General features: G+C 34.2%; 1 protein-coding gene across 4 annotated transcripts in view; it reads left to right on the plus strand.

Moving 5' to 3' along the window:
• The window catches only part of NSD3 (nuclear receptor binding SET domain protein 3), a 133,283-nt gene that overhangs the window by 61,332 nt on the left and 56,699 nt on the right, over positions 1–15,252 (plus strand). For all 4 annotated transcript variants that reach the window (XM_045286900.1, XM_045286899.1, XM_045286901.1 and 1 more), the window contains exons 3-5: positions 3,637–3,708; positions 4,538–4,700; positions 14,371–14,525. In XM_045286900.1, coding sequence (XP_045142835.1) covers positions 3,637–3,708; positions 4,538–4,700; positions 14,371–14,525 — 390 coding nt within the window. The remainder of the gene's footprint in view (positions 1–3,636; positions 3,709–4,537; positions 4,701–14,370; positions 14,526–15,252) is intronic.

Here is a 15,252-nt window from a genome sequence, read left to right on the forward strand (position 1 = left end):
TCCCCACTCTGCACTCCCCCTCATTCACAATGCTATGATTTTTTTTTTTTCCCTTTGATGCCTGATACCTGATCCCTTCAACACCTTGTGATCTCACAGGCCATTGTGCTTCTTCCATGTGGGCTTTGTTGTTTCTCAGTTAGATGGCCCTGGCTAGCTCAGTTCTATTAACATTAAATTAGAAGAGGTCAGGTTTAGTTGTATAGTCTCAGGGTATGAAGCTTTCAATGTCTTAGAAATTATTCTAAGATCTTCTTTTTGTACCCCTTAGACTTTACAATCATTAACTTAAGCAGCTATTCAAAATGTAAAAGAATAATGTGTGGATACTTTATTCCCTTGAAATTTTTTCCACTTTCATTATTTATATAGGGGTTTTTTGTTCCTTTAATGAATATGATTTTGCTTAATGTTTCAGGATTTATTTCAGTAAGATTACTAAAAGTTTGAAAGTTATGCTAGTTTGATACAGATTCATATTTATGTATTTCTTGGGGTTTAATAAAAATACGAGATCAAATATTCTTTAGAAGGAATACCTAGCATAATGTAATTTATTTGGGCTGCTCTCTTACAAATATTTTTTTTCCTGTTTAGGAAATGTATTGCAATTCTTTACTGGAAAATTGATCTGTCAATGTGGAATCAATGAAAAGTGTAAAAGAGCAGCATATGCTCATAAAACTCAGTTTTAAATTAAGATGAAGTGAACACTAGGAAATGCTAACCCACTATTGCCAATTTTTTCTGATGCATTCTGTACCTAACAACGCAAAAGTATTCTGATAAGGTGTTTTCTTCTCATCCTGATATGAATCTGTTCTAAACTTGCCTCTTTCCTGTGAAATAATGAAGGAAAACGTGCTTTTTGTCCAGAGCTATTTTATCTGTTGTCATTTGTTGACTCCATATTTTTCTTAGCTCCAGCTTATTTGACTTCCATCGACTATTCTTACAAATTCTCTCCTCAATTGGTGTTTGAGATGCGGTGCTAGCTCTTGATTTGTCTTTTGAGCTCAAGTTGTCAGCTTCAGAAGGCCTCACAAGTATTTTATTTTCATAACACATGAGCACATTTTACAATATATACTTCCTCTCTGTCATTGAAATGCACTCTCTAACTTTTTTCTTTCTCAAAATTTATGTAGTCTAGAACCCTTAGAGTAAATGTTCTCAGGCTTCTCTCTCTCTGCCACTCTGTTCCTTTTACAGATGACTGTAAAACTGTAACAGTGTCCCAAACTTGCATGAAGGAACCACCAACAATCTGGAACAAACCAAAGGAGCAAAAATGTAACAAAGATACAACATTTGAATAATAAAAAAAGTTCTGAAGGAAACCCCATCTTTAATCCAGGAAACACTATCTTTAATCCAGAAAAGGAAAACTGTGAATGGTTTTCAGATCAGTTCTTAAAGTAGAATGAGTCTGTCGTATGATAAAGATTTATCTATCTGTCCTCCAAAAGTGTTATAGAGATCTCTTAGATCAAAACATCATGAAGATTGAATATGCACTGGAGAATGCCTTGCTTTCTTGGCTACCTGGTGAGTCTTCAGGTGGTCCTGTCTTGTTATAGGTTAACTGGAATGAGAAACTTGTGTAAAGGTGTAAGGTACATCTCTAAACTGAAATGAATTTACCAAGTGGATCTATGCAAACAGTACTCCTAAACAGTTTTGCTACTATTCTTATTGATCAGGGAAACGTTTTTTCATTTGAGCATAGATTTCTCTTTCTTTAAGTTCCTTGGTAGTGTGTCTGGTTGGGTTATATATTCATAGTACCACTACACAAGACTTTGGCAAGTTAATTTTATTCCTATCAACAAGTGGTCATTATCTTTTTCATCTGGACTGCCACAGTAATCTTCTGATTCAACATTCTGTTACTATTCTTGCTCCTTTCCAAAATATTTTCCACATAACAGCCAGCTAGTCTTTTTTTAAAACATAAATTGATGCATGTTAGTCTTCTGCTTATACTTCTTCAGTGGTTTTCGTTGCACTTAAAACCCAAGCACTTCAACATGGTTTACAAATCTTTCATAATGTAACCTATCTCTCCACTCTCATTTCATAACCTCTTGCCTCTTTTAAAGCAATTAAGTGCTGCTTATGTAATGACCTGATTAAAGTTTCTAACTTTTTAAATGTCGGGGTCCTCATCTGTGTCACACTCTCTCCTGGAATGTCCTGTCCCCTAAATCTAACTCCTTTTTCCTCTCAGACTATACTTTACTTTCTCAGAGAAGTCTTTTCTGATTTTCATATCTGAACATAGACACATATACATCTCATTATTTTCTTTATAAGCCTTCACACACACTGACAAAAAACAAAACAAAACCCACGTCTACTGAGTCAATTCCAGTTCATAACCACACCCTTCATGGATAGGGTTTCTAAGACTGTAAATCTTTATAAGAACAAATAACCTCATCTTTATGGTTTTTATTTGTATAATCTGTTTCACCATTGTACTTTATATATCCAGTTTCTAGAACTGTGCCTGGAAAGTGGTAGAAAGAATTAAATGGATGTTTGATACTTGCTTTAATAATATTAAGTAGATGTTTGATATTAGTCCAACTTAACCTAAAATACCATTTTACTAACAGTTAAAGCCTTTTAAACATAATTTATTTAATAAAGTTTGTTTTTCACAAGTGTCTTTAATATCTTGAGTTAATTGAATGAAAATTTTGAATAGCTTCTGGAATTAGTCGTATTCTTTTAGCGGCAGTAAGACATTGTTTAATGGATATCCTCCCTTTTAAAAAACCAGCTAAGGTGCCTTGGAGGTGCTGTTGGACAAGTTGTTGGACAACTTAGCCACAGGCTTGGACAAACCTTACAGTTGCTTCATGGGAGAAAGATGAGAAAGATTTGTAGCCTTAGAAACCCCTTACAAAGTTTCTGTGAGTTGAAACAGACTAGATGGCAGTGAGTTTGGGGGATTTTCACTATCTAAATTAAATTCGTTTTTTGAGCAGAACTTTAGAAATATTTTAAATTACATGAATAATAAGCATTTTACATAAACTTCAGGTATATGTAAGTTTAGAAGATCTTTTCTCATTTTTTTCCAAATCTTATTCCCCAGAGAATGACCATACTATCATCAGTTTAGGGTATAATGTGCCAAATATTTTCAAGGTACATGCAGATTATTTTAAAATAAAATGTTGGATTATGTTGATTGACATATAGTTTGTTGATATTAATGCTGACATTCACACATTTCTACATATTTTAATTTTGTGTGTGTTTAAAGCATAGGTTGCTAAATTATGGTTGGTAGATTAGAGAGTGTTACCTGTTCTTCATTTTGAATTTTGATAGATAACTTCTGGTCCTGTATAGTTGTTTGTACTAGACGCACATTCTTCATGGTGTTATTGTTTGAGCTACAGCTCTCATGTAAAATAGAAAAAAGAATGTTAACAGTGTCATTATCATGTACTATGTAAGTTGTATTCTTACTCTATGATGTAATTCAATTAGTAAATGGCCTTTATTTTCCTTGTTATTTAGTTGTTGGTTTAAAATTTTTTTGTTATTACTCTTTTTGTGCGTGTCATTATTATTTGGTTTGTGCCATTTTATTCTACTCATCTATACCTTTCCTCCTAGACACCAAATGAGAGGGTCGATGTTGTATCAGAAAAACCAAGAGAAGAACCAGTACTAAAAGAGGAAGCCCCGGTGAGTTGTTTTATGATTACTGTTTAGCCGAATATGGTCTAAGAAGATGAAAGCAGAGTGATGGAATTATAACACATCCTTATTATTATGGTTCTATACATTAACAAGTTGGTACTGACATTAATTTTTGGGCTAATTTAAGAGGTAGATATCTTTAGTAATTGTTTTCCTTTCAAATCTGTGACCATTTTTCATTGATCATGTGAATTCTCAAGATACTTTATTGTGTTAGTCTGGGTAGACTAGAGAAAAATTCATGGAGAGTCATATGTTCAGAAGAGAGTTTTCTATAGAAGAGCAATTGTATATTGAGGAAACATCCCAGCCCTGTCCAGATCAAGTCCATAAGTCTGATATTAGCCCATATGTCCAATACCCATCTATAAATTCCTCTTTAGACTCACGCAACACAAGCAATGACACCAAATGCAGGAAGCTCAAAGGCTAGTGGGTGGAGAATCTTGTGGATCTTGTGGCAGTGGAAGCATCTCAGTGCTGGCAGGGGTCTCTACATGGCTCCTTCAGCTCCAGGGCTCTAGCATAGCTCCATGTGTCTTCTCAACAGGAATGTCCACCAAGCAGTCTCTGTGTCCCTCCACCAGCAAGCTATTTATCTCCTTAGCACCTCCAGATGAAGCCATCAAGCTGCGACCTGATTGACAGGCTAAACTCCACCCCTTCACTCTAAGTCTCAAATTGACAACAGATTATCTAACTACCACACTTATCAACAAAAGAATGTAGCAAAAGAGGACAACAGTTCTGTTTTTGACATTTGGGATGGGGTTTTAATTTCACTGTTAAGGAGGCTTTATGATCTTTTTTGTAGGTTCAGCCAACATTACCTTCTATTCCAACAACAGAAGTGTCCACTGGTATTAAGTTCCAGGTTGGCGATCTTGTTTGGTCTAAGGTGGGAACTTATCCTTGGTGGCCTTGCATGGTTTCAAGTGATCCCCAGCTTGAGGTTCATACCAAGATTAACACAAGAGGTAAGCAAAGACAGTAAATAAATATTACATTAGAGATTGGAAATAAAGAAAAGCAAAACTTAAATGTATGTGAATTTAATAACATATAATATATACCCGACACAAAAATTACACATCTATGTTAGTTCTTAATAACCATTGAAATAATTATGGAGGCCCTGAGTGGTGGAAATGGTTAGTGAGCTTGGTGCCTGGTTACTAACCAGAAGGCTGGAGTTTCAAGTTGCCTTAAAGATACCTCAGAAGAAAGGCTTAACAATTAACTAACTCCAAAACAATCGGCCATTAAAACCCTGGAGAGCACATTTCTGCTCTGACACTCATGGGGTCATCATCAGTCAGAATCAAGGCGATACAAAGTTTTTGGTTTTTAGTTTGCAAATAAGTATAGTTATTTAAAATGCAAAGCTTCTACAACTGATCTACTTTTTGTTTTCTCTTAATGACATCCTGTATTTGCTTTATAGTTTCTTTGAACATTTTAATTTGTCCTTGATTCCTATGGGTAGTAATACCCCCCCACCCCAGACAGTAACTTTCCTACCTTCATTACATTTTTAAAAATTATAATTTGAGTCCATGCTTGTAAATTTGATCTGACATATAAATATAGCTTAAATCTATATAGCATTAACTCTTATGAATGTTGATAAACATCATTAAGGAAAGATGTATTCTAACTTTATCTCTATTCTTTTTCCTGAGTTTGACCTAAACATGATGTTGATTAGATTCTTGAGATTCTTATCTAGCATTTGGTATGGACTTGCTAAAGGAAGGGAGGGTTGCACTCAATTTATTTCTTCCTTCTTGTCTGTGACAACTTTGTACTTTTTTTCCGTCTTGGTACTTTTCTACTATTTTAGAGACATGTCTTCTTATATCTTGCAAGTCAGATCTATGATAGGACCAGCCGTATCTATAACTCTTTTGCTACAGTACGAAGAATCTGGTCTGGAATAGAAGGCATTTCAGCTTGATTATCTTTCATTTTGTCAGTACTGATTAAACTTTAGAATATTTAGACACATCAATGAGGCAGAAGTTTTAAAATGTGTTATTTTATATAAGGCACTATGTTAAGCAATTCCTACATATTTTTTATGCAATCTAGGTACCATTTTCCTACATTTCAGATAAGTAAATAGAATCTTAAAGAAATTTTCTTTAAAAAAAAAATTTTATTGGGGGCTCTTACAACTTGATAACATTCCATACATAAGTTATATCAAGCCTATTTGTATATATGTTGCCATCATAATTTCCAAAACATTTTCTTCTTGTGCACCTTGATATAAGCTCCTCCTTTTTTCCCCCTCCCTGCCACCCTTGTGAATCCTTGATCAATTATATATTATTATTTCGTATCTTACACTGTCCATTTATCTCCCTTGACCCACATTTGTGTTATTCATCCCCTTTTGGGGAGGAGGGGCTGTATATCCAATCTTGTGATGGGTTCCCCCTTTTTACCCCTTCCTCCTCCCCAAGAAATTTTATTTCTTAACTCAGCTCTTAAACACTATTTTAGAATCCAGCTGGTCACAGTTTACAATGACTGTATTTATGAAGTCCTAGTTCCTGTATATATGAAGGGACTTCAGAAAGTTCATGGAAAAGTAGAATTAAAAAGATAATGGCATTTTCCCACAAATTTTTGAACCCCTTTTATATTTATTTGCTAATAGTTTTGAGCTAGTATTCTCTCAGTTACCTTCCATCTTTAAGCTGTGCTTCTATCAGTAGAAGAAAGGGATAAGGGTTTCCCAAAAAGGACCATGCCATCTTAGTTAAAATAATTCTGGGCCACCAGAGCTGTTTAGGAAATTACATTATGTGATAGTTGTGACACTTCAATTCACTCTTAGAAAAGCATCCTTTTGAGATTGTAGAAAGACTTTCACATTTAATTACTTTATGAAAACTTGCTACTTTCAGCTTTTTTTTACAGGTTACGAATGAAAGCAAATTTGTGTTATCTGTATTACAAAGAAAGTATTTAAATTTAGGTTTATTAATGAACCGAACCTGGTCTCATTCCTCTAGACTATTTCTTATTTTGGTACTGGAAAAACTGATTTTGTATTGCTCGGGAAGTCTGAAATTAGAGAATTTAGGTTAAAAAGCTGTATCTGATATTTCTCAACTTTCTCTTCTCCAGCAGTAGTTTTAGTATTATAACTTTATCCATGTATTATTTACATAATATAAATTCATCCATTTAAAATGTACAATTCAGTGGTTTTTAGTACATTGACAGTTTTGCAACTCTTACCACAATCTAATTTTAGAAATTTTGTGTCTATGAGCAAACTTTCCATCCCTCATCCACCAGCCTTAGGCAACCACTTTCTGTTTCTATGGATTTGCTTATTCTAGACATTTCATGTAAATGGAATCATAGAGCCATGGGACCTTTATATTTATTTTTTATGATCATCCATGTTTTAGCATCTATCAGTACTGTATTCCTTTTTATGGCCAAGTGATACTCCATTGAATGGATATGTAGTGCAGAGTTTTGTGAATTCTGTTCCGGACATGCTACCTTTGAAACATTTTGTGTGGCTGGTAAACTGCTATGTAAATTTAGCTTGAGTATATGTACCGTATATACTCGAGTATAAGCTGACCTGAATATCCGTGGAGGCGCCTCATTTTACCACAAAAACTGCATTTAAAATGTGCCGGAAACCTACTCAAAGCAAGTCTCCAGCCAAGAGCCCTGACCCTCCCTGTCCTCATGTTGTGTTGTCTTCTCTTCGGTAGATGTCTGTCCTCCCTCTCCCTACCCCCTTGATTTCTGTGTAGAACTCTTATCTTAAGCTGTGGTGTCATTTCTATTTTGTTTGTTTTTTAAATTAAGTCTCCATTTGTACCCTTGTGATGATTATATTAAATAAATAACATTTGGGGTTGGTTTGGGGGGAAAAATATGCCGGAAAAAAAAGGCTTATACAGGAGTATATACGGTAATACTCATGTGCTTCCATATTGTTATTGCTCAGTGTTTATTAGTCACGTTCTTATTATTCAATAATGTATGTAGTGATTTTCATACAGAAAGACCTAACTATTTGTAAGATCATGCTAAAAGAACTGAGTGACATTCCTATTTTGTTTATTTCATTATTTAGGGCTGATATTAAGTTTAGAAATTAAAAATTAAATTTTTATCTGGCTGACAAAAATATTACATGCTCATTGGGGAAAAGCCAAACTTTACAAACAAATTTATGATGAAAAATAAAGTGTGCCATATTTGTTTCTTCCAGCATGTAGATCTTTCTTTTTCCTTTGTTTGCAAACAAAGATTTTTAAAAATCATTTTATTGGGGGCTTGTACAATTCTTATCACAATCCATAAATACATCCATTGTGTCAAGCACATATGTACATTTGTTGCCATCATCATTCTCAAAACATTTGCCTTCTAATTGAGCCCTTAATATCGGCTGCTCATTTCCCCCCTCCCTCTCTCCCCACTTCTCCCTCCCTCATGAACCCTTCATAATTCATAAATTATTATTATTTTGTCATATGTTACACTGGCAAACAAAGATTTTTACAAAGAATTTTTAGTAGCATCACTGATAGCAGTGGTCATTTTTACAACAAGATTTTTTTGCTTTAAACTAGATGGCTTCATCTTTGCATTGTTTTTCTTAAATAAAACATTTTCTCTTGAAAGTTTATTCTCTATTCAGAGACAGACATACATGTTTAGTGGTCTTTGAATTTCTTTCACTCCTGTAGTTTTCTAGCCAACAGAAACAGTGCCAACAAAGGACAAATTACTTGATTTATTTCATTTCTAGTAGATGATTCAGTGAAGGAAGAAGTTGAAGATGCAGGCTAAAATGGGATTGTTAATAGAGAGCTTCGGTTTTCATGTTGTAAACTATAATTTAGCGCTGTTATCTTCCGTGTTATCTTTTTGGTCTGAATAAGTAACTGACTTTTGGTAACAAAGTACAGGTATACTTTGTTTCATTTTTGGTAACAAAGTACAGGTATACTTTGTTACATTTAGATTTATTGTGCTTTGTAGATAATGTGTTTGCTACATATTGAAGGTTTGTGGCAATCCTGCATTGAGCAAATCTTTCAGTGCCATTTTTCCAAAGGCCCGTGCTTAGTGTGTCTGCATTCTTGGTCACTTTTTATAATATTTCAAATGTTTTAATAGTGTTATTACACACTTTTAAGTAGCACTAGTAAAGAGTTTGACATTTTGTTATAATTGTAATAGTGCTATTACACACTTCTTTGAAAAAGAGGAAGGCCCTCAACGAAATGGACTGACACCTGGCCTCAACAATGACCTCAGGTATAGGAACAATTGTGAGGTGGTGCAGGACCGGGCAGGGGTTCATTCTGTTGTGCATAGGGTTGCTCTGAGTTAAAACTGACTGCCTCAGTGGTACCTGACAACAACAGTATTACACATATAGATGACAATGCAGGAGAAGGCTTCCAAAAGCTCATGGGAAAATTTCATTATCTTTGAAAAGATTTCACTTTTCAAAGCTCCTTCGTAATGTAAACATAATTTTCTATGTACTGGAAAACAAAGTTCATGTGACAAACTTTGTTGTCCTGTTTGTGTTATTGCAGTGGTGTAGAACCAAACACACAATATCTGATGTGTGTCTGTGTGTCTCACCTAACAGTTGTTATTACCAGCCTGGATTCTCCAGGCTCACCTCTTAATTTAAGTTGTATTTCTCCTTGAAAAAACTTAGAATTTTGATAAATTATCTTTTATTAATTATAATCAAATTTGAATGGACTCTTCTTACTCAAATTAGATGATGTGGAAAGTCAAGTTGCTCCTCTCTTTTCATAGGCTGTTTTATAGAGGAAATATTAACCTGACTTTATAATAATTCCCTACAGAATTTCTCACTTCTTTTTACCTTTTCCATCTAATCACCACTGAGTCATTTCTGCTTTACGGAGGCCCCGTGTCTATGTCAGAGAGGACTGTGCTCCAACAGGTATTCAGTGGCTCTTTGTGTTTTTGAAGCAGATCACCATGCCTTTCTTCCAAGGCTCATCTGGATGGGATCGGACTACCAACCTTTTGGTTAGCAGCTGAGCATACTACCATTTCCACCACCCCGGGTCTTCAATCTTCCGTTAATGTCTAATAAAAATTCTCAAATCCAAGATATAATTCATTTCAAATAACTAAATTACTTCCATTTAGGGCTGAACCCACTTTTGGGTTCTTTGAGAAGACCTGTTCCCACATTTCTTTCTTGACTCAACACTTTTTTCTCCAGAGCAGAACTTTAAAAATTACCTGTGGTAAAGGACTAGTTTGGGCTTTTTAAAAAACATCATTTATTTCTATAAATGACAAAAAATTTTTCTGTAAAATGTAATAAAATAACTTTCTTTAAGATACAATAAAATTTCTCTATAAGATACAATAAAAATTAACTATTAGGAAAATGAAAGAAAGGCCCTCCTCTCCCCTAAAATACTCAATACAAAACTCTTGCTTCTGAATGTCACAACAATGTCAAATTACTGTCATAGTTTCAACATACTTCCAGTTGCTGTACTAATTTATCCACAGTCTGGCTTATTTTTTGTATCACATTTTCAGAGTAACATTGCTCTAGAGCAAATATTCTTAAATGTTTGGATCCCAGGACCCCTTTTATCCTTAAAATTTGAGCACTCCAAAAAGCTTTTGTGTATGTAGGTGATAGCTATTCCTATTTTTAAAAATTATTTTAACTTGGTTTTCACTGCAAGTTTACACCATGAATTTAGTTGCCATTTTAACAATTACTACAAAGTTGCTAGTTAACAATTACTATGAAGATTGTTCACTGACATTGGTTACATTTTCTCACAATGTGTCAACAGTCTCATTAATTCCTTTATGGATGGTTTGTTTCCAGTAACCTGTTTTTCCTGCTTCTTTATTCTTCTGAACTCGAAAGTTTTGCTTTAGAGTGTTTGTTGTCGACCCTTAGGTCTCACATAGGTGATTTTCTTAAAGGTGTGTAGTACTCACTGGTAATATTCTTTATTTTATGTCCCAGTCTTCTAAAGTGACCTTTTGGGGTACTTTTGGTTTAAGATCTATGGTTTTTCTCAATCTGATAGTCTCATAGAATCCACCACTCTATTTCTATTTATTTTAATTTAGAAATTAAAGCTGAAAAATTGTAAATATTTACTAACCTATTTTATAAAATAAACAATTACTATTTAAATAAAAAGTAACAAGCATTATGTTGTCTTATATTTTGGCAAATCTTGTTAATGCCTGACTTAATTGGAGAAAATTGGATTTTCCTCTCTGCTTCTGTATCCCATCTATTATGATGTGTTTTGGTTGGTGTGTGTGAAAATTTGTCAGCCTCACATAAATGTATAGGTAAAAAAGGGAAGAATCGTTTTAACAGGTTTAGGTGAAACATCAGTTTCCTCAACAAAAATTTCAGAAACTTACATTTCCCTCCCACCAGTTATACTGATTTTTATCCATTTAACAAGGCAAATATGTATCCAAATTAATTTTCTTTTAAGCCTTCTAATCTCGAAATTCTCTGTGTGATATACCTGCCTCTCCAGATACATGTTAATTTTTTTATATACATGTTAATTTGACATCAATATAAATTAAGTATTAAACCCAGTAATTCTATTTCATTCATGAAAGCATTACTTCAGTAATAAGTTGTAGCCTTTTCATTCACATTTCAATTTGGCGTATATTTGTAGAGATAGGTATATAAGAAATGTCTGTAAACATAGTGTTAAATTTTTTATTTGATATTAAACCAAAATTTGATGCTAAACCAAACAGTGGTTGGTTTTTAAAAGAATAGTTATAGTTAGAATGTACAATCTGAAAACTATTTTTACTGAACTTTTTGTACGTTGTTTTATTAAAATTCATTATCTTTCTTGCACTTTCCCCTTACATGATTTTGTAACATCATGAATTAGTGTGTTTTTTTAATATTGGCTTATTGAGTCATGTCCATCTTTGAAATATTGACGTTTTTGTATAATTATTATTTTTTTTTATCATTTTTGGGTGCTCTTACAGATATCCTAACATGTCATAATTCCATTAGATCAGGCATAATTGTACAATTGCTGCCACCATCAGTTTCAAAACATTTTATTTCTTCTTGAACTCCTTGATATCTGCTCCCCTTTATCCCCTCCTTTCCCCACCCTACCCCCAGGAACCCTTATTACTATATTACATATTATTATTTTATTTTGCCGTATCTTACATCAGCTAATGTATCCATTCACCTGTAAATCTGTTGTTCATACCCTCATGTGGGGTTCTACAGTCATCATCTACAGTCATCAGTTCCCCTTTTCCTCCCTTCCCCCCAACCCTCTTCCTGTACCCTCAGGGAATCATTACTCAAGTTACTGTTTCTGAAGGGTTATCTATCTTGGCTTTCATGCACCAAATGATCTTAATGTATAATTATTTTTAAATGTCACATTCATATCACCAGTTAATTTTTTCAGAAAATTATTTTATCATTGCTAAGTAGACAACCATACAAACATGTTTTTTAAAATCCTCAATTTTGCTTGAAAGTGCTCATTTCATTACTTGCAACAAATACTATTAGTTGTTTTCCTCAAAGTTACAAGTTTGGTTTGTCCATTTTGAGAAAAATATGCCAAATAATAAAATTCAGATAACCATAGTATACCTGTCAGTCATTCTTTCATAAGAATGTTACATGAGGGTTGGAGGGTGGGGGGAGGAAGGGAAAAAGAGGAGCTGAGACCAAGGGCTCCAATAGAAAGTAAATGTTTAGAAAATGATAATGACAACGTATGTACAAATATGCTTGATACAGTTTTTTAAATCATTTTATTGGGAGCTCATACAACTCTTATCACAATCCATACATTCATCCATTGTGTCAAGCACAACTGTATATTTGTTTCCATCATTTTCAAAACATTTTCTTTCTACTTGTGCTTGATACAATTGAGTTATGTATTGTTATAAGAGTTGTAAGCCCCCAGTAAAATTATCTTTTAAAAAAAGTTACATGAAAAAGCAGCCAGTTCACCTTTTGACTCAAATAGCCATGCAAGTATTTTTCCTCATGCCATATATTTCAATATGTGAAAATGCTTTATGAATATTTCCCATTTTGTCACAGAAAATTAAAAAGACATGTTTGTAAGGGTCAAGATTTAATCAAATTAGTTTTTACTTTCTCATCAAGGACTTTGTGGAAACTTTTTTTTTTTAAACTGTCATTTTATGGCTATGAAGACTATACAGGCACTAGTACATTTTAGTGCCATAATTGCCTTTATTTATACCAAGATGTCAACTGTTTGATCCACTAGTGCTTTTGTGCTATCAAGTACTCATGCAACATAGTGAAAAAGATAAATACCATCTTGGTATTGTTATGAACAGAACTTTGACCTTAGGACCCTTTTCATCTCCTCCCTGAGACTCCTCTGCAAGGGGATCTCCAGTGGCCTACTAATGGGCTTTGGGTCTCCACTCTGCACTCCCCCCATCACTCACTATGGTAAGATTTTTTGTTCTGATGATGCCTTATACCTGATCCCTTCGACACCTTGTGATTGCATAGGCTGGTGTGCTTCTTCCATGTGGGCTTTGTTGCTTCTGAGCTTGATGGCCGCTTGATTACCTTCAATCCTTTAAGACCCCAGATGCTATAGCTGGGCACCATCAGCTTTCTTCACCACATTTGCTTATGCACCCATTTGTCTTCAGTGATCCGTTCGACACCTGGTGATCACACAGGCTGATAAGTTGTTCCATGTGGGCTTTGTTGCTTCTGAGCTAGATGGCCTCCTGTTTACCCTCAAACTTTTAAGACCCCAGACGCTGTATCTTTTGATAGCCGGGCACCATCAGCTTTCTTCACCACATTTGCTTATTCACCCGCTTTGTCTTAAGCGGTTGTGTCGGGAAGGTGAGCATCATAGAATGCCAATTTAATAGAAGAAAGTATTCTTGCGTTGAGGGAGTACTTGAGTGGAGGCCCAATGTCCTTCTGCTACCTTAATACTAAGCCTATAAATATAGGCACAAAGATCTATTTCCCCATCCTTATATAGATATATTTGCATATGTACATATCTTTGTGTAGACCTCTATAAATGCCCTTTGCCTCCCAGCTCTTTCCTCTATTTCCTTAGGACCCTTTTCAAAGATTCCCCCACCCTCACACTTAACTTTCCACCAGGGATGTGCGTACCACAGCTTTATAGTTTGTAAAAAGCAATCTATTAATAGTTGGCTTTTTAAAGTGTGCAAGAAAGATGTTATACATTTATCTTAGGGAAACATTGTTTACTTGCACACATTTATTTGTAAAAATATTTGAAACCTCCCCCCCAAAAATATTGTGTGACCAAAGTAATGGCTGATAATTATGAAGTTTCTACTTTTTACTTTCTTAAAATTGACTAATTTTATAATCATTTGGAGTTGTTTTTTTTTTTGTTAAATGTAATTTTTTGTAATTAGTAGATGTTGGATTAGGGCTGTAGACTTCTAAAACATACGTTTTTAATGAGAGTAATACTGAGGAGCCTGAGTTGACTTCACAGTTTTGGCAAGACATATGAATATTTGTATTCTGAAGTTATTCATAAGAACTTTTACTTACAGGTGCCCGAGAATACCATGTCCAGTTTTTTAGCAACCAGCCAGAGCGAGCATGGGTTCATGAAAAACGGGTACGGGAGTATAAAGGTCATAAGCAGTATGAAGAATTACTGGCTGAGGCAACCAAACAGGCCAGCAATCACTCGGAGAAACAAAAGGTAACTGACAGCATATTATCAATGCAGTGTGATTTCTAAGGGACATCATAATTCAGTAGAATGTTTCATATTTGAATTTACACAGTTGTTAGAATGATTTATTTTAGCTCCTTTAAATCGTTTTAATTATTCATACAATAAAATTTTACTTATCAATAACTTTGATATGCCACATTATAGTATTGTTAAAATTTTTACCTGTTTAATGCAACATTAGATTTTATTGTAAATTAAATTGATATGCCTAAATCTGTACTAGATGCTAGTGAAATGACAATTTTGCTAGGAATTGCTACCCTCTCCCTATTTTTTTTAACAGCTTTATTGGCGCTTCATCCACTTATCATACAATTCAATAGTTCAACCAGGTCAAGAAAAGGTGTACCAAAAAAAAAAAAAAAGAAAAGGTGTACAATCTCTACCATAGTCAGTTTTAGAACATTTTCTTCCCTCCACCCCGTACTCAGTGTTTTTGGTTTTGTTTTTTTTTTACTCATTGTTATTCATGTGAATTTTTCTTTTTCAATTTTGGCAAAAATGCACACCACAAAACATTCTCCAATTCAACAACTTCTACATTTATAACTCAATGCCAGTGATTATATTCATTGTGTTGTACAACTATTACTGCGATCCCTCCAAATTAGTCCACCAATATTAAAATGAACTCAATGCCCCCTAAGCAAAAACTCTTCTTAACCTTAGGTCAAGTTTGGTTTCTTTCTTG

Source organism: Echinops telfairi, unplaced genomic scaffold (assembly GCF_000313985.2).
Source record: "Echinops telfairi isolate 266 unplaced genomic scaffold, ASM31398v2 ScPeMD7_9;HRSCAF=40, whole genome shotgun sequence".
Classification (NCBI taxonomy): domain Eukaryota; kingdom Metazoa; phylum Chordata; class Mammalia; order Afrosoricida; family Tenrecidae; genus Echinops; species Echinops telfairi.